At 36.0% G+C, this 19,115-nt stretch overlaps 1 gene segment (V, D, J or C); it reads right to left on the reverse strand.

The window, feature by feature from the left end:
• Positions 1-424: 424 nt before the first annotated feature.
• Positions 425-15,821, reverse strand: LOC140613127 (T-cell receptor gamma chain C region DFL12-like). The segment is given in 4 exon segments: positions 425-667; positions 3,116-3,163; positions 6,430-6,759; positions 15,120-15,821. Coding segments are annotated over 3 exon segments (315 nt in total).
• Between the last annotated feature and the right edge of the window lie 3,294 nt (positions 15,822-19,115).

The following is a 19,115-nucleotide window of genomic DNA, read 5'->3' on the forward strand; positions in this document are numbered from 1 at the left end:
ATGTTGTCCCTTACTTCAGAATCTCAGTTAGACTGCACCAAATGAAAGAACACAGATGCAAAAGTAGACTTTTGATTGTTTTTATTATGCCTATTTTCAAAAATAGTAGAGGTAGCAAAGATGCCAGCTTCCCAATGTGTAAAATAAAAGGATTTGAAGCAATTATTTGGTTAAAGACCCTTTGGAGATGTAGCTGGAAGCTGTGTATTGGTTGAACTCTGAGGTATGGGTACTGAGTGGCTGAGCTGCTGGTGGACATCGAGGAGAGAGCAGCGCTGAAGCCCCTAGGAATGGCCCCCTGGCCCCGCCCCTGAGTCATGGCAGATTTTGTTCTTGCTACAGAGTGAAAGTTTCTGTTTGCCCAGTGATTTGTATACCTATTCTGCAATAATTTCTCAATAGGAAAAGACACATTTGAGCTGAAATAATCCAATCTCAGAGAGAAAGCTGCACTAGATCCTCAGCAGACACTTTTCGCCACAATAGCCAATGGAGAAAAAGGGGACCTTTGGTGTCACCGTGTGTTAGGGAACTCTTCCCATTGCCACAGAATGCTGGTCTCCAAGTAGATAGAAGGTGATCGCGACGGAGTAGGCCAGGCTCTTGAGGAGGAGGAGGAGGTAGATGTAGTAGGCAGAGGTGTTCATGAGCTGCAGCTGCAGGACGTCTAAAAGAAGTCACTTATTAGTTTCACCTGTTCTTTTGAAGACTAGGGCTTATTAGCGGGGGAGGGGCTCACATTATACATTTTTGATGATCTAGATTGAAAGGACCTCTCACATCAGCACAACCCAACAGTAAATGTCTACATCATCAATACTACCACCAGCATCAATACCAAATAACTCAGAATCCAGCTTGCAGGTTGAGTCAATAAACAACCTCTGAGAAGATCATTTAGAACATTCTAAAGTATTAAAAAGTAAGGATATGTCTTAGATAAATGAGTTAGCCTGAAAAAAATTGGTTAAAAATAGCTTTTACCATTTCTTCACCCCCACAACATCTGTAAATAACAACATAGCTAATATGCCTTAACCACTAACTAAATGCCAGGCCTCTAATTTGAGAGGTTTGTAGGCAAAGCTTCAATATTAATTTTACATTTTTAAATTTAATTTCATATATGGCATTTAAATTCACATATGGCATATACTACATGCCAACATATAGTATAACACTCAGCACTTATCCTGTCAAGTGTCCTCCTCAGTGCTCCTCATCCAGTTACCTCATTCCCTTACCCACCTCCCCTTCTGCAACCTTTGTTTCCCAGAGTTAGGAGTCCCTTATGGTTTGTCTCACTCTCTAATTTTTCAACCTTGGAGATTATTATTTTCATTGCTATTTTACAAATAAATTGAGGACAGAGAACTAAGTTGCCTGATGTCATACAATTAGTAAGTACCACAAGCAAGATTTTAATCCCAGCACATAATGTTCAAGAACACATTCTTACTTACTCTGTATTTCTGTATGTCCACGTGTAATAAATACCCCCGACAACAAAGAGTTAAGCATCAATATAAAGATGGATTGCTAATTTAGAAGCATCTTAGCTATTACACCTTATACATTGCTGAGATTCCTTTTAGGGGAACAATCAATGGAAATGTGGTTGTGCTGCAGTAGAGTAGGTAGGAGGTTTCAGTAAGAGGGTTAGTTGTGATGAATACTAGGTGATGTATGGAAGTGATAAAGCTCTATATTTTAAACCTTAAATTAATACTACGCTGTATAACTGGAATTTAAATTAAAAGTTTAAAAAATAATAAAATAAAGTGCAAGAATGGTGCTAATCCAAATTCTCTGCAACTTGAGAAGGTCATTCCTTTGTCTTTACTGAATACCTTAATTGTAGCTATGATGTTATAGGATAATTTATTATCCTATATCCTATCCATTTACTATCCTTTGAGGTTTTGCAGGAAAAATATGATACCAAGAAATAATGCCAGAGATGTTGGGCCAGATTAGCTACTCAATGAGCCACCAGGCTGAGTCTGTTCCTGTGGAATATTGTTTTACATGTTTATCTCCAAATATTCAGAATTCCAGAATCATTAGCCCTTCATGGAAAAGGACCTCTAGTGGTGTTGTACTCATAATTTCTTGTCGTTGGTCAAATAATATGTTAGCTAAGGTTTAGAAGCCCCTTGATATTGGACATGGAGAGCAGATAAGCAGGACAAGAGCCAAAGTTCCTTGTGCTTTCTTGGTACATATTTTGGAAGAAAAGGCCAGAAACTAGTACTTACAATGTATCAGCTAAATGATATACCCTATGATAGATGTTCCACATATGTGACATTATATCTTCAATAACTGAGTGAGGTGTTATTCCTATTATTCCTGATTGGCTCAGGAAATGTAACTACTATACTCATATCCATGCAACTAATAATTAAAAGACTGGGGTTAATGTCCAGTCTATGGCATTTGAAACTGTACTGACCCCTCTCCATATGTGTATCTGTCTCAGTGCCTTGGCTTTGGGATCTCATACTCTATGACAAAAGCTTAGAAGAAGAATAGAAAACTGAGTAAGTGTATGAATTGTTGGCTCAGACAGTCTGGGTTAAAGCTCCAGATCTCACTGTGTGATGTGGTGCAAGGAACTTAACTAATTTTAGCTCACTGTCTTCGTGTGTAAAATAAGAATAAAATCCTTCATAGTGAGTATTAAGAGAATTAAACAAAATGCACTCAGTGCAGCACAATGCCTTTTGTACAAGAACTTCAGTGTCAGTTCATGTTATTAACTACCAGCAAGAATAAAGACTTATTAAAAAGCCTCTAGAAACAACCTGATATCATGTTTTCCTCAATCGGTAGAAACAAAGGCCACAGAAATATATGAAGTCCATTGCTGAAAGAATTCAGAGCACATCACTGAACTCCTAATTTATAGTTCTTTCACACCCAAACCAGCATTTACTTTGCAAAGATGACTCCTGAGAAATGATGAATTGATTTAAAATATGATTCAGTCTATTTTGCAAGATCCAGCCATTCTGATATTTCACCCTGACACCAGGGAAGTTTAAATGTCAAGTTGATCAGGAGAAAAAAATGCTGTAGTGTAACATAAAGGCAAACATAGACAAAAACTTACCATCTTCATATCTCATAGAAGGTTTTGCGGAGGTAATAGCAGTGAGCTCTAAAAGAAATAAGAGCAAGTATGATTCAATGGTTCATATACATTGTTTTTAATATGTCTGTGTTGTGGATAGATGGATAGATAGACAACAGATAGAATTTGTCAACCCAGAGGATAGAGCCTTTACTAATATGAGCCCCATGATTCCAGAAATGATTGGTCTGATCTGTGTAGTTCAGTAGATCAATTCATATATTGTATTTCTGCACATGAAGATGTTGAAGTTCATGAATGATTCATTTTATCTTTTTTTCTCACAACTGAAGGGCAATATCTAAGACTTGTTTTCTGTCTGTGCTCATAGCTCCCAGTCCAGTGCCTGCTGCAAAGAAGGTGTTCTAAAAATACTTATTGAAAGGAAAAATAGCCAGAAACAGTGGATACCGTTCAGTCCTCAGCACCCACTGCTGACATGAAGGATTGCTACCAAAATGAATTCATCCAACCCTGGAATCCACAGTAGAATCTTATAAGTCAGAAGGAGTCTGGATTAGGTAAATTCCCCACCTTAGCAAAAGAAAGCAGCCTGATATTTCCAAATCATGCATGTTCCCAGTATCCTCAGCTCCTGCACATGATTTTCTGGAGTGGTGGTATTTGTAGACATGATAATGATACTAATGATAACCTGTATCTATCGAGTGATTTTCCTGTGCCAGGAACTTTGTGAAAGGTTCACATGTATTACGTCATCTGATCCCCCAATGACATGGATGTAAACTGTATTTTGGAGGACTCCGTGTTAGACTCAAAAAAGTAAAGTTTATAGTGTCTAAGTAACTTATTGGGAGTCTTACCAGTGACCGGCAAAGGCAGCACTCAAAGGACCATTGTGAGGGTTTAGATGAACTAGAGTATGTGGAAAATACCTTGTAAAACAATCCATAGAAATCATACATAATTCCACCGTTGTGGACTCTCAGACATCATCTCTTACAGTTAGTTAATTACTCTTAGCAAATGACCTTTTTATTACAGAAGTTCAGCATTTCATGCACATCTTTCCAGGGATAGAATGATTGGCCAAGAAATAATCATAGTTTTCTGAATATATAAAACTGAGTTGAAGGTTGTATTTCTCTACAGTGTAAAACAAAAACAAAAACAAAAACAAAAACCCAACATGCATACAAAGACAAGAATCCTTAAAAAGATCATTGACTGTTGGATGGAGGAAGAAAGTCTCAACTGGTTTTGATTTATCTTTTCTCTGCTCAATGTGTCCTTGTCCATACAGATATGGTTCTGTTGTGCACATTATTCACTCCACACAATCTTATTTTGGTACACTCTTAAAAAAATAAATCTGAGCTATAGGCTTTGGGGTAAATCCAAAAAATAAAAATGTTCATCTAGTCAGGTTTAGATGTTAAAATATCTTCAGGAATTGACTTTTAAGTGTCTTAAAAGTCTCTTTCTTTTTCATACAGTGGCTTTGCTCATTAAAAGGGAAATAAACATCCATCACCATGCATTGATCGACTGAAAAACATTAAGGTAGCAATCTCTCAAATAAAAATCTGTGTGGTGTAGGCTAAGTTCTCTTTCTCAATTAAGTTTGCTTAAAACTTGGATCAGATTAGTTTTCTCTCTTTGAGATCACTTCATGGATTTGGGCTTCCATGTACTATATATTTTTAGCTTTCATCAAAAGCAAAAAGAACAAACAAAAAACTTACAAGAAAGAGCATTAGAAGTTTGCTGACGAAAGGCATTAACAGAAATGCCCTCATTAACTTTGTTCCTATGAGAAGATCTTGGAAGATATTCCTTCTAGGAATTAATTCTCAGGTAAAATACATCATATATAAGAATTTCTCCCTTTTCTCTAATCACCATGGAATTTACTATAGTATATTTTTACTTTGATCACTATAACAATCAATCCCTAAAGGACTACAGCCCAGTGGTTACATTAAACTTGTGCTTTGCTCATTTGTCTCCTGTTTCTTAGCTACAGAAATAAAAAAAAAAATTAGGGTTGTTTGTAAACTCAGTTTTATTTAGGATAGGATATACATTAATACATTAAACAAAAGGATGAATGTATCTGTGTCATGTTTTCAAAACCAAACATTTTCACTGACACTGCACTTTCTATTCATCACATGCCAGACAAAGCAAAGATAAGTGTTCCACTCTAATTTGATCATTGGAAAAATAAAGGATCCAAGAAGATAAAGATTTAGTTTAGCAATTCATAGTGGTACACAGCAAAGGTCTTTGCATGTTTTGTTAACTGTTTGTTTCCCACTGGTTCCCAAGGGCTTGTGAAACACAGGGAAAAGCTCTAACTGGTTCCTTCTTATGGGCCCTCTGGGGCTTTGGTCTTTGATGTTCCTGCTCAGGACTTGACTTTTCAGTCTAGAGGTTACTAGATCACAGCGAGACCAGGGCACATCCATCTGCCCACACTGTGGAAATATATCCAGTATCTGCACCAATGAGATTAGTTTGGGTCACAATGCCTGAATCACAAGTGACCCTGAGTGATTAGGAAAAGTGTATTCTCTCTACTGTAGTGATCCTCCTTGGGAGAGTAGTTCATCCTGCATCCCTTCCAGGCCTGGCACATGCTAGAACTGCAAGAAATGTTTGCTGAGCAGCATTTACCAATGGTAAAGAATATATTCATGTGTAGAATGGATGAATGTTTGTACATGTTAGCTTCACCCAATCTTTACTTACCAAATTTCACCTTAGGGTGGTATATAAAATTCAAATCTGAGAAATACAAGACTGTACTAACACCTCAGCAACCATATTATTGTAGCCTATATCTCATTGTTAATGAGTTATATTTTGAGTACAGCAAAATTAAAGTGAGAAGCACCTTGACTACTGAGTAGAACATCCCTGAAAGATGTATAATTGTCCTTATTTCCTGATCAAGTGAGATAATTAAAGATGGTTCTCTTCTAGAGCATCTCTTGTGTGTGATGTTGCTAGGTGCTTTCATGTGTATTATTTCGTTTAATTCATACAATAACTTTAAAAACATCATTGTGATGATTTTCATGTTTTGGATGATGAAACTGAGGCTGAGAAAGGCTAAGGAAATTAGTCTTTTTCTTTTTCTCTGTATTTTCCAAAGCCCATCCTACTTTGATTCTTTGGGGGAAATAACAGAACATCTATGCTACCATTAAACATAAAAACATTAAAGAAAAGTTTCAATTTTTTTCATTAATATCTGACAGAAAAGGTGGGATATTTCCTTTGGAAAAAGGGTATGGAAGGTTGTGTTTATATATACATATACATACCTTTTTTCTGTGAAGGAAATAGAATCTCTTGTTCAACTCCTCCTTTATTCCTCTCATGTTTGATGATACATTTGTATTCTTTATTCACTGACACTCCAGTCACGGTCAGCCAGCTGAATTTCATGTATGTGTCATAAGTCTTTATGGTATCTCCCTGCTGGGATTTCAGAACTGTTTTGTCATTCTTTTCTTTCCAGTCTATCTTGATAACATCAGGGAAAAAATTCTCAAGAAGACAAAGATATGTTCCAGCATTGTGGAGTGTTGTTTCAGCAATTGAGGGAAGAAAAATTGTAGGCTTGGGGGAAGTGCCTACATTAAGGTTTCTATCTGTGGAGAGGTGTAACAGCAATTAAAACATTATTAGAGCAACACAAACATTATGTGGTTTGGAACCACCAAGCACAAGAGGAAATTTGCCCTAGAATTAGTGCTTACATCTTTCATCCACAATGGGATAGGAGATACTAATTGTTCTTATTTTCAATGGGAAAACAGGTTCAAGAAGTCATGTAACTTGTCCAGTAGCAGAGTATGGATTGAAATGTGAGATTTTTTGGAAACAATACACACTCACTTTTTGAATGGGAATCTACTTCCATGTGTACTTGACACTCTATCAAGTTGACCTTTAGATATTCAAATATGGATCCCATGCACACTGCTGAAGTGATGGAGGTCTCCTACTTGATTTCTGTTTTCAAAACATTTCAATCTCATATCTGAACCACTTGAGGATTTTGAGTAGATTAATGTTTAAAGCTGCACCTCCCAATTATTTACAGTGCCTCATATTTAGAAGCAAAGGAGCAGTATTTCCAAAACTACTATTAGAAAACTTATTCTTTTCAGAAATACTTCTATATTAACCTTGTTAAGTAAGGACACATATCAGAATATTGTTTTGCTTTGGAAAATGTTCACTGAAAGCAAATTTTATATTGAAATATCATTTGAAACTTATGTGTGACTAAGAAGACACCAAATTTGACTCTGAGTCTCCCTTTAAAGTTGAATCTGCCCTTGACAGCTGATAAACGTTTTTTTAGAATGCCACAGTATCTGTGATTTCTCCTGCTGAACATAATACATATATAACTGGTGTAATATTAGGTGTATGGTTGTAGAGTTTGTTGCAGACATAATGTCAAAATATATAACAAAATATCATTAGTTTTAAAGGACATGTCACTTGAACACTGGTATGTTACTTGATTCTACATTTACTATTAATGATTAAAATAAATGTTAGAACCCTTCTAAAATTTATTTCCACCTGAAACCCAAGTGTTTTACTAATATTCTCTTTGGGCTAGTTTGGAGTTAGTTTAGTATCAATGGGAAATTTCCTTAGAAAAGAGGAGCTAAATTTCTCGTTTGGCAAGAAAAGGAAAAAATTATTTTGGGGGGTGGCTTGTGACACTCTCTAATATATATATATATATATATATATATATATATATATATATATATATATTAGGAAAAAAATCTTGAGAATTTCTCCCTGTGTAGCAAAGCTCCTGATCAGTAAACAAATGTTGAAATTTATTCATTCTATAAACAGAATTAGGCCATAAGGTACCTATTTTAAGTTTATACATCTTGCTTGGATTGCAAATAGTATTTTATTGATTATAATAGTAAGATACTGTATATTTCTCCAACCATATACTTTATTTTTAATGTAAAAAGCGTGTTAGATAAAGGAGATTAGTTTTTCAATTGTGCATGATATTCACATAATGTTAGCCTCTACTCAACATATTAAATAATCTAATTTTCATATTAGAAACCTTGGTGTGTTTTTTTTAATAGGAATAGTTCTGATTCATTATTGTAAAGAAATTGAAAATCAAATGATGAAATCAAAAAGTTTCTGGACGGTAACACATTGATTTTACATCCTGTTACTTTTCTTTAGTTAGATTCTTGATATTTTATTCTTTCCAGGATAAAATGAATCTTGAACTTCCACAATTTTCTCAATGGAATATTAGCTGAGCATTAAAATAGTGCACTTTATTATATATGGTTAGTGGTATATTTTGGATAGTAATATGACATGGTTTTTCTTTCAACATACTTTTTTAAACTTATTAACAATTATTTTTATGGCCAAAATAATTTTTATGATGCATAAATTAGAAACTAGATTCCAAGATAAATAAACCTGTCCAATATATTTATACACATTCATTTGCATAATCACAAAGTACATTGGAATTAAATTGTCTGAGTTATTTATATTTTATTAAGATGTACCAGTGTGAATTCTATTTAAGTTTACCAAATATCAACTACATTTTCAAGTGCAAGTGTGATATTTCAAACCTCCATATTAATGTTTATTTAATTGTTCTCTATTTTTCTGTTATTTTTCTTTTATTAAGTAAATAATTAGAGCAGTTTCATATTTAAATATATATTTCAAATTTATGACATTCCTAAATTTATTTAAAGTTCTAACTATAGTTAAAAAGTTTAAACTTTTTCTGATAACTATGAGCATGAGGGCCAGACTTGTTGATGTCTAACCATGTCTGCTGGAGGTCACCATCTGTGAATACATTAAAAGTCATGGTGCCCATGGTAATGATGCAGTGGTAGCATGAAATGCACTGTTTAAAGACCATTTCTTCCATTTTATAAAATGGCCGTGGAAGCCAATGCCCACTGTTTCACTTCACATTTCCCCCTAAGAGACTCATACATTGAAGTCTTTTTCTAATTTTTTTGGTGGGAAAGACATAACAAATTTGAATATTTGGTGTGCTTCATTTTCTCAGATAATATAAAGTATGTACTCCACCACATACCTCCTATCTTTGAACATAAAATTTTATCCTGTGTTTCTTGCTAGATAATCACAGGTCTTTTTTCATCTGATTTCCTTAGTGCTTTTGATCTTCTATTTTCATTTTATTGTCTAACTCTACTTGTGTATTTCATTTTAACTCTTCTCAAATAGATTTTGGAAGTAGTTTAAATAAATGAGAAATAGTTTGTGCATTAGAGCTTGTTTCTTTTTCTGCCCCAGAGCTTGGTGGTTTAAAGTCTATTTGAAAAATAGGAGATGTTTGCAAATTCCACACTGCAATATAGATGCAAAACATACAGAATTCAACACACTGAAATGCCAGGGCATAAGGCAAGTCTTTTGTTCCCCCAATTATCCTTCAACAGGGTTGCCTTATGTTTCCTTGGGCAATCTCTCACTTTAAAGAGGCACTTCTAATGCTCAACTTTGATCAAACAATACTACTTGACAAGATAACAACCTGAAAAATCTCAATGCTAGTTTTAGAGGTTGTTCTACTAAAGGACGATAAGGAAGTTTAATATGGATTTGTTAAATATTACTTGGAACAAAAGTCTCTACACATTATGCTTGCATTGCAAAATATACAATACCGGAGTAAATGAAAAAATATTTTTCAAAAAAATTTTAAGTGGGTAATTTTATATTCAAATAGTGTATCTGGTGACCTTATCGTAATGTGATCCAAAAACAGACACTCAGACTCTGAGACAACTCAGAAATGTGTTCTAAAGTAGATGTTTTAGATGCGTGTGGAGAGCCTGAACAAAAGTTTTTAATGGAATTTAGTGAAAACAAAACAAAAGTAGCATTTCTCAACTGATGTTTGCATTGATATAATTTTTAACTTTGTAGGTTAATTCAATTAAGATATTAAATATGTGAGTGAATATTTGACTTTTATCCATATGACTATAAGTTTATATATTCAGGCTGTAAAACCTCTTCCTTTTTTCCTTTATATCTGGACATTTCCACTGAAAAATGAGAGACCACCTTATACTCAGGGTAACAATATTTGAGACAATACTTATTATATTCTCATCATTTTAAAATTTTTTTCTAATATTTATTTATTTATTTATTTATTTATTTATTTATTTATTTTGGAGACAGAAGTAGAGTGCTTGAGCGGGGAAGAAAGAGGGAGATAAGCAGACTCTCGCTGAGTGTGAAGCCAACCATGGGGCTTGACCTGTGGCTGGACAGGCGGCTTGATGCAGGGCTTGATCCTATGACCCTGAGACCATGACCCAAACTGAAATCAAGAGTCAAGAGTCAGATGCTCAACCAACTAAGCCACCCAGGCACCCCTACACTCTCATCATTTTTAGAAGCAGGTGACAATGAATATTAGAAATTGAAGTATTAAAAAAAAAAAAAAGAAATTGAAGTATTCCACAAATTAGACCATTTGTTCTAAAGTGACCTGTAATAAATATATTTTTCTGTACTCTTGCTTTCATAAAAATTTCCAGTGGTGTTCATTTGAATTCTGGAGAATAGACATTATTTATCACTGATCATGTCCTGTTTTTTATGATAGCTATTTCTATATTTAATTTCATATACTCCTATCACCATTCACTTTAGATTATTGTTATATTGATAAATGAATAGATGGAAAGCCAAAATGTTAACAATAACAGTGTCACTATAAAATTTTAATTTTTCTTTATTTTTTCCCTTTTCCAATTTTTCCATAATAAGCGTATATTATTTTAATAATTTTAAGAAAGCAATAGCCAGTTAATCAAAATTTATTTACTAAAGGATGATTATACAGAAAGTGATAGATATAGATTCACAGTCCATATTTTTCTCTGCACCATACTGTCCTCGAAAACATCTTTTGAGGTCCTCATGAATTATAACTGTGCCACCATTATTAAACTTGATTGCTAGAATTTACATTGACTATGTAGTCAGTTGGAAAAAAGAGCAACAGAAACTTCCTTTTCAATTTGTGTATTCATGTGTGCCCCTGATCACAACTAGTAAGGAAAACTAAATATATGTCTTTCATTTTTTCAGTGTTTTATTGCCTTTATGAAGATTCTTTGAAAACTTTTGACTAGACCTAGTACTCTAGAAACATCCTTCTAAGATGTTAACCTTCATGCAGGAAAAATTTCATCTTTAAAGCTAATGAAGATAAAGACTCCTAACTCTGGGAAACGACCTAGGGGTGGTGGAAGGGGAGGAGGGTGGGGGGTGGGGGTGAATGGGTGACGGGCACTGAAGGGGGCACTTGATGGGATGAGCACTGGGTGTTATTCTGTATGTTGGGAAATTGAACACCAATAAAAATTTATTATTTTAAAAAAAGCTAATGAAGAATGAACCAATTTACTAGACTGAGATTAAGGGGGAAAAAAACCCTAGCATATTCTTGAATATGTTGCATAGTTAAATATTTTGATAGTTGATAGTAATCATCCTCTGACTGAATGAAAGTTTAATAATTTTTGTTCATTCTTTTCCATTGGTTATTTTTCGAATCACATGAATAACATATACAATCTTCTTTACAAAACTTTCAATGCAGAAATCCCAAGCACACCTAACATATCCTCCTTTTAGGGACCTGCAGTTGCTCTAGCTAGTTAGCTCCTTGTTAATTAATGTCCTCCAAGCTTGCTCAGGCAGCAACTACCTCCAAGAACTGGGACAAAGTCACCAACTTCTCCAAGGATCATGCTACTACCTGTGACCAAACTGGAATCAAATCCTAGAATTCTGAGCCAGCACCAGCACCTAGCCTGCAGCCCCTGTATTATTTGCCTCCCCTCCCTACCTTATAGGGAAGAATGTAAAGAAAATTTACCTGTAACCCTGAGCTGTGTGTCAGGACCCATCACTTTGTTGCTGTTCCAGCCATACCCACTCACTGTCTAAAAGGCTTTTCCAAAAAACTCCCTTTGTGCCTCTTTTAAAATTGTGCCCACGTTTTTTCAACATTTATATAAATTTATAAAAAAGGACTCTGCTAAGGTTTTTTTTTTTTTTTTTTTTTTTTTTTCTGAGAGAGAGAGAGAGAAAGTGAGAGAGTGAGAGCAGGGAGTTGGAGCAGAGGGACAGGGAGAGAGGCATGACCAACAGGCAAGGAAATAAATTGTCTCAAGACCCTGAGATCATGACCTGAGACCACATCAAGAGTTGGACACTTAACCGACTGAGCCACTGAGGACCCCCAAATTCTGCTAATTTTAAACAACGATGAAGCTCAAGCAAAACCACATTAGATATGAATTGATGAACTGACCCCTCTCTCCCTGGGCATCTTGGTTCCATCTTTCTCATTTTACTCACAACGGTTGGAGAGTCTGAATTTCTGACTATTTTCCTGAACGTTTAATCTCTTCCCTTAAAGGGTTTTCTTCTATAATATCAGTTCTTTTTCTAGAATATAATTTATAGTTATTATTTATTTAATTTTCAAAGAAGAAAAAATAGAAATAATGTATTTGAGTATTTAATAAATTAATATTCAATATTTTTACAGGATTATTTTATCTCTATGTATTGAGGGGTGGATATCTGGTTTGATTGTAAAGTGAGTTTCCAGAATCTAATCTCCAATGATACAAGACCTGATGAGTTGTTACAGAGTCTGAAATAATGATGATCTCTTTTAACCTATTTAATCCTGAAAGACTGTTCCTTTGAACCTGAAATTGCCGTAACAGTTTCCAGGGTATTGATTCCAGGGTAAAATTCCGAGCTGCCCATCAGAGGATCCTATTTGATTTGGTCTTTCTGAAGTTGTTCTAGCATGAGTGCAAAGGCAACTTTGAGTTATGTAGCTGAGTCCTGCATGCAGTGCAACTGCTCCCATCCTTTTGCCAGCTTCAATATTTCCAGTCAGTTTGATGCCAATACAGAAAGAAGACTGAATGCATTGGTGTCAGAAGGATTTGTCCTTTAGAAATACCCTAAGAATTATGTTGAGTGAAATAAGTCAATTGGAAAAGGACAAACATTATATGGTCTCATTCATTTGGAGAATATAAAAATTAATGAAAGGGAATAAAGGGAAAGGAGAGAAAATGAGTAGAAATATCAGTGAGGGTGACAAAACATGAGAGACACCTAACTCTGGGAAATGAACAAGGGGTAGTGGAAGGGGAAGTGGGTGGGGGGCTGAGGTGACTGGGTGACGAGCACTGAGGGGGGCACTTGGTGGGATGAGCACTGGGTGTTATGTTATATGTTGGCCAATTGAACTCCAATAAAAAAATTAAAAAAAAGAAATTTTAATAAATGCATATTCAACATGACTTGCTTGATCTTTTGTGGAGAAGAGAAGCAATTTTAATGCCATGATTAGAAGTAGAAGCATTCTTTTCCACATGAATAGTAATACAAATTATGAGCTATTACTAGTTAAGCATTCAGGTGAAGAGTCTACTTAAAATGTCAGGCTACACAATCAGAATATAAAAATATGGCCTAGGGCACGTGGGTGGCTCAATCGGTTAAGTATCCCACTCTTGGTTTCTGCTCAGGTCATGATCTCCTGGTCCTAGGATGGAGTCCCATGTTGGGCTCGCACTCAGTATGGAGTCTGCTTCAGATTCTTTCTCCTCTCCCTCTCCCTCCCCTCTGCTACTTACTAAATGATGTGCACTCTCTCTCCCTCTTTCTTAAAATCTTAAAAAAAAAATACGGCCTAATGTTTCTCATAACACATAATGGTTGAGGCCATGCTTTTTGGAGTGGGCAAGTCTCTCTTGGATCCCAGTCTTTGCCAGAGTAACCAGCCATGACTTTAGGCAAATAAATGAAATTCTCCAAACCTCAGTTTGCCTATCTGTGAAACGGATCAAGAGGATTTTTTGTATAGGGCAGTTGAATGAAATAATGCACTAGACTAGTCAGCATGGTATCTGGCCCTTAACAAATCTTACCTATTATTATTATTCCCTCTACTGGTATGATTTAAGGCCATTTTATCAAATTCTTCCAACAAATATATGAATTTTATGAGCAATAGGTGTTACATAAATGAAGAAAGCAAAAGAGCTCATGAATCTAAGATGTTCTGTGTCTCTGGCAGCCACAAGCCGAAAAATTTGGGGCCCAATGACCAAAATCTAGAGTACGTGTCCTCCAGTCTAGAAGTTTTTTGAGTGTTGGGACTGTCTTCTTCACCCTTTTATCTCTATTGTCCATCACAGAAACTGTCTTCAATAAATATTTGCTAAGACAATAAATGAGCAGATGAAAATGTAAAAGCATCAAGACTCTTTTCATGGATTCTGTAGCTGAAATGGTTTACTGAGCTCACAAATTCCATTAAAATGGATGATCTCTAGGCAATATCGCAAGAATAATAATAGCCCAAATTTTGACTAGTCTCAGCCTCCCCTCTAAGATGCTATAGTAATAAGAATAAGTGGGATTTATTGATATTCTATAGTCATTTACTGTAGGAGTTAATTTTTTTGCACTGCACTTAAAAAGAGATCAAAGCAGTCATACCGATTTTGCAGGTTATTAGAGAAAGAAGCACTACTCATTAAGAAAGGGGCAGTATTAATACTAGAGGGAGTTAAAGTGTTTCTCACGTAAGTGACTGTCTACAAGAAAAGCATGTTGAACCAATAACTCACAGTAATGGTTAGTAGACACAGTTCTCAAAATATCTTAATTTCAATCCTGAATATATTTTACAGTGCAGGTATTTTCTAAAAGTAGAATTTTAATCTGCTTGCAAACACGGAAGTAAATAAACCATTTGCAAAGTAGTTGTGTTTCCATATAGAGGGCCCAGTGGCTGCAAAATTACTGTCCATATGATGAGGTGATCCTACATTGTTCTTTCTAAAAAGCTTCGGTCACAGGGTTTAAATAAAACAAAGTTACTTACCTGAGGGTGTTACTATGAGCTTAGTTCCTTCTCCAAATATCTTGATCCAGCCTGAGTTATCACACTGGTTGGAGGTTCTACAAAAATGTCAGCCTTCTCCTGAGCTTCATGGCATGACCAGTAGGTAGAAAAAAAAAACCTCGCAATTTGATCTGGGTTCCCTTGGAAATCCTTGAATATAGGCTTCATAGTATCTGACATTTTATAAATTTTTCTGTGAAGTGCTGATAGGAAACAGAAACAATAAGAGCAAAAGAAAAAAGATGAAGAGATTGGGGGTAACTGATCAACCAACTACTTATCTACATTACCAGGAAAAGTATTCAGTCAATTAAGAGATTTTGATTTCCAGGTGTTCAAGTGTGTGAAACTTCTCAGAGGTTGCATCAAAGGAAAAAGCCCTTCTGTTCTCACAAACACCGGACCTGCTCTGTTAGTAATTTGGGATTGTATTTTTAAAGGAGGAAACCTTCAGTAACCAAAAATACAAATATGCCAACAGAAATATACTTAAGAAATGTGAACAGTGTTCTCCATTTTTAAAATCGGCTACTTTTACGACTTGGCAACATGATTCTTTACCACACAAGGCAAAACGAGAAACTAATTTGTGTAGCAACATTATTGTTCCTGGAATAAAAAAGAAATTTGTAGAAATCTATCTCCCTTGAGATAATAGATTCCTATTTAAACCAAAATTTCAAAACAAAATCCATTTCTCTGAAATGTTGAAAGAAAAAACTTCTTGGAAGCTATTCTATGTTCTTCAGAAATGCATGTGCAGCTCTACTTCTGAGGTTAACTAGTTTTGGACAAGGCATTTGCCATCCTTCAGTCCCCATGTCCTCATTTGTTGTGTGGGCATTGGGCTATGTAAGTCCAAAGGGCTCTTCCTGTTCCAAGACTTTATGAACCTTTGATTAAGAGAGCAGAAAAAGGTCTGCTTTGATTGCTTAAGTGAGAAAGGAGTTCAGGTTTTCTTACAAGTCCCTTCTGACTTTGTGATATTGTGAGATCTCAGCAGGCACAACAGCAGGTGGTTTCATTGGACATGAGGATTTCAATGATTATCAGGTACAAGATTCTGTTGTCTTTCTTATCAGTGTCCAAGCCAGAATTGCGCTAGTCATACAGGGAATATTGGTTGGGCTATATAGGATTTATTTCAGGGGCTCTCCTTCTTTTGGTGGGTACAGTGGCCTTCTCCAGGAAAACCTCAGACTGCTTGCAACAGTGCAACAGTATGTGCACTGTACGTGCACTGTTGTGTCTGATGTTGGGGTAAAAGAGAGTTGATTCTGAGAGGTTCTCATTTTGGTGTTTCCATCTGAAAAGCAAGAGAGGAAATTCAAAGGCACTTGAAGAAGTTAACAGTGAAAAAGCATAAAAAAGGTATAGTCAACCTGCAAATCCAAGGCAAAGGCACATAAGTTCATGGGGATGGCATTTCCAGTGACTAATCAGAATGGAATCCAAGATGGGGCATGAGGCAGTGGCAGCCCCTTTTCTTTAGAGGCAGGGACTGAGGAGGAAGATTGCTTTAGAACCAATGAAAGACCTTCTCACTTTCTGTCTCAGTGTTATTATGTTCGTGGTTAAAAAAAACAAAACAAAACTATCAGATGTCATAAGACCTCATCTAAATCCCCTGTTATAATAATTCATTGTTATCTTACCCTTTGGAGCAACACCCTCAAGTTTTCCCTTAGGTTTTGCTCCAAACACACCTATCCTTGAGCTCTTTTTCACACTGAGTTATAGATTTTCCACCATACGTTTGGAGAGTGTAGGAAGCTATATGGCTGTTGTGAGAATTGGAAGAAATTCTTATTACTTTATATAGTAACAAGTGAGACAATAATTCCACAATTTTATTCAGAAATACGTACATTCTATACATCAGTAATTTGCAGAAAGTTCCCAAGGTTTGGTGAATATTAACAATTATTGTAGTTGTTGCTTTAGATGCTAGAATGTTTCCTGTGCTCTGATGTGAATGAAAGAAAATTCTTGGAGGTAAATTATCCTTTGATTTATTATCCTCAATTATTTTCCCATTCACAATTCTTAGCTTTTCGAAATAAAGGAAATTTTGCTATTGTTTGGAGAACAATGTAAAATGTGACTTTTAAATGCTACAGTTAGTTTTGATGGCTCAGTGAAACAATTAGTTGTAATGGGAAAGAACTCCATGATATGTTGACCCTGTGCTAGATCTGTCCTGTATGGAACCTCTTTAATCCCCAGCAACCCTATGAGAAAGATTTAGTAACTTTTCTGAATTATGCTCTCAGTTAAGTGCTGAGCAGATATTCAAATCCAGGTCCATGTTACTCCAAAGACTATCATCTATCTATCATCTATCTATCTATCTATCTATCTATCTATCTATCTATCTATCTATCATCTATCTATCTATCATCTATCTATCTATCTATCTATCTATCTATCTATCATCTATCTATTATCTATCTATCTATCTATCTATCTATCTATCTATCTATCTCTCATCTATCTATTTATCATCTATCTTTCCTTCCTTCCTTCCTTCCTTCCTTCCTTCCTTCCTTCCTTCCAAGTCAGCACACCATTTTGCATGCTGGATTTGACTTTCCTTCTCAGAAACTTTTCATAAATGGAGAAGTAGGACACTAACTAGGATACCAGTTAAGTCACTAACAAAAGCCAGCCTAGACCCCAGAGAGGTAGATAATAAAGTGACCTACTGAAAGAAACAACACAGATTGCATCCTTGGACTCCTAGCTCAGACCTTCCCGAGGACACAAATGCAGGAGAAAGCCCTGTATAGATAGTAGCCAGGTCCCTCTGGAAGGTAGAAAGGAGCATGTAAGTGTTTGCAGGGGTGTGGAGTTGTGGGAGGGTTTTTGTTCAGTGGCAGTGGAGCATTTCCATATGGTGTATCCCAGCAGGCACAGTAATACAGCCCAGCATCTGCCTCATTAACTCGGTGTATCCTGAGACTCGCAGGCAAATCCTGCTTCCATTTCCTGGCTTCATATCTTTCCTCACTAACACCTTGTTCGTGGACCACATTTTCATTCGAGGAAATATACAGAATTCGTTGTAGAGGCTGGTCTGGCTTCTGTCGGTACCAGTGTATATATACATTCTTCTTAAAGGCACCTGTTTTTATTTGGCATTCTAAAAATGCTGTGTTGCCTTGCTTCTTGATAACGGATGGCATGAGTTGGGTTATTAAAGTGTCTGCCTTGGTGTCTGAAAGAAAAAGAAAAGCATCAGCAAAATTTTGACATTTATTTTAAATAGTGTTCATTGTTCTCTATTGATGAAAAGCTTGGGGTCTGAGGTTCACATGTTCTTCCTGAAGAATTCAAGGTCATGGTGTAATTTATCAGCCTAAGGTGAATGGCCATGTGGGCTTTTTTCTGCCCTTATGGGCTGACTTGATTGCCCATTCTTTCTGCCAGCTTTCTTCACGAAATGAAATCCCCCATGGGTAAAGCCACTTACAGCTCCACAGGGATGTCACAAGGATAACGTGTGTTAGGAGCAGCATCCTACCAGCTCTTGTCAGAGGTGACTGAACACCGGGCTGATCTCTGAGCAAATCTGAGGGCTGGTTTAGTAAGAGGAAGTGGTGCTCTGAACACACAGCAAAGACTCATAGACTGCAGAGAAGGGGCCCACAGCATTTACCCTAAAACATCCTGCAACACAGGGCTCTAAGTCAGTTTATCAGCAGATTTCTCACATCATTATGTGGTTGTTACCATCCAATGATATTAGTGTAAAGAAGCCATTTCTTATTAAAGGACTGTTCCTTTATTGGTTCAAATCAGAGTGGGAGAAGGGAGGAGGAGAGTTCTGATTTTCTGTCTCTCTTTCTCTGTCCCCTCCATCCCGCCTCTCTGTCTCTGTCTCTGTCTCTGTCTCTCTCTCATGTCTTTCCATTGCAGTTTGTGTAATTTCTAGTGGCCTGTCTTTGTGCCAATTCTTTATATCTCTTAAATACA

Source organism: Canis lupus, chromosome 21, assembly GCF_048164855.1.
Source record: "Canis lupus baileyi chromosome 21, mCanLup2.hap1, whole genome shotgun sequence".
Taxonomy (NCBI): domain Eukaryota; kingdom Metazoa; phylum Chordata; class Mammalia; order Carnivora; family Canidae; genus Canis; species Canis lupus.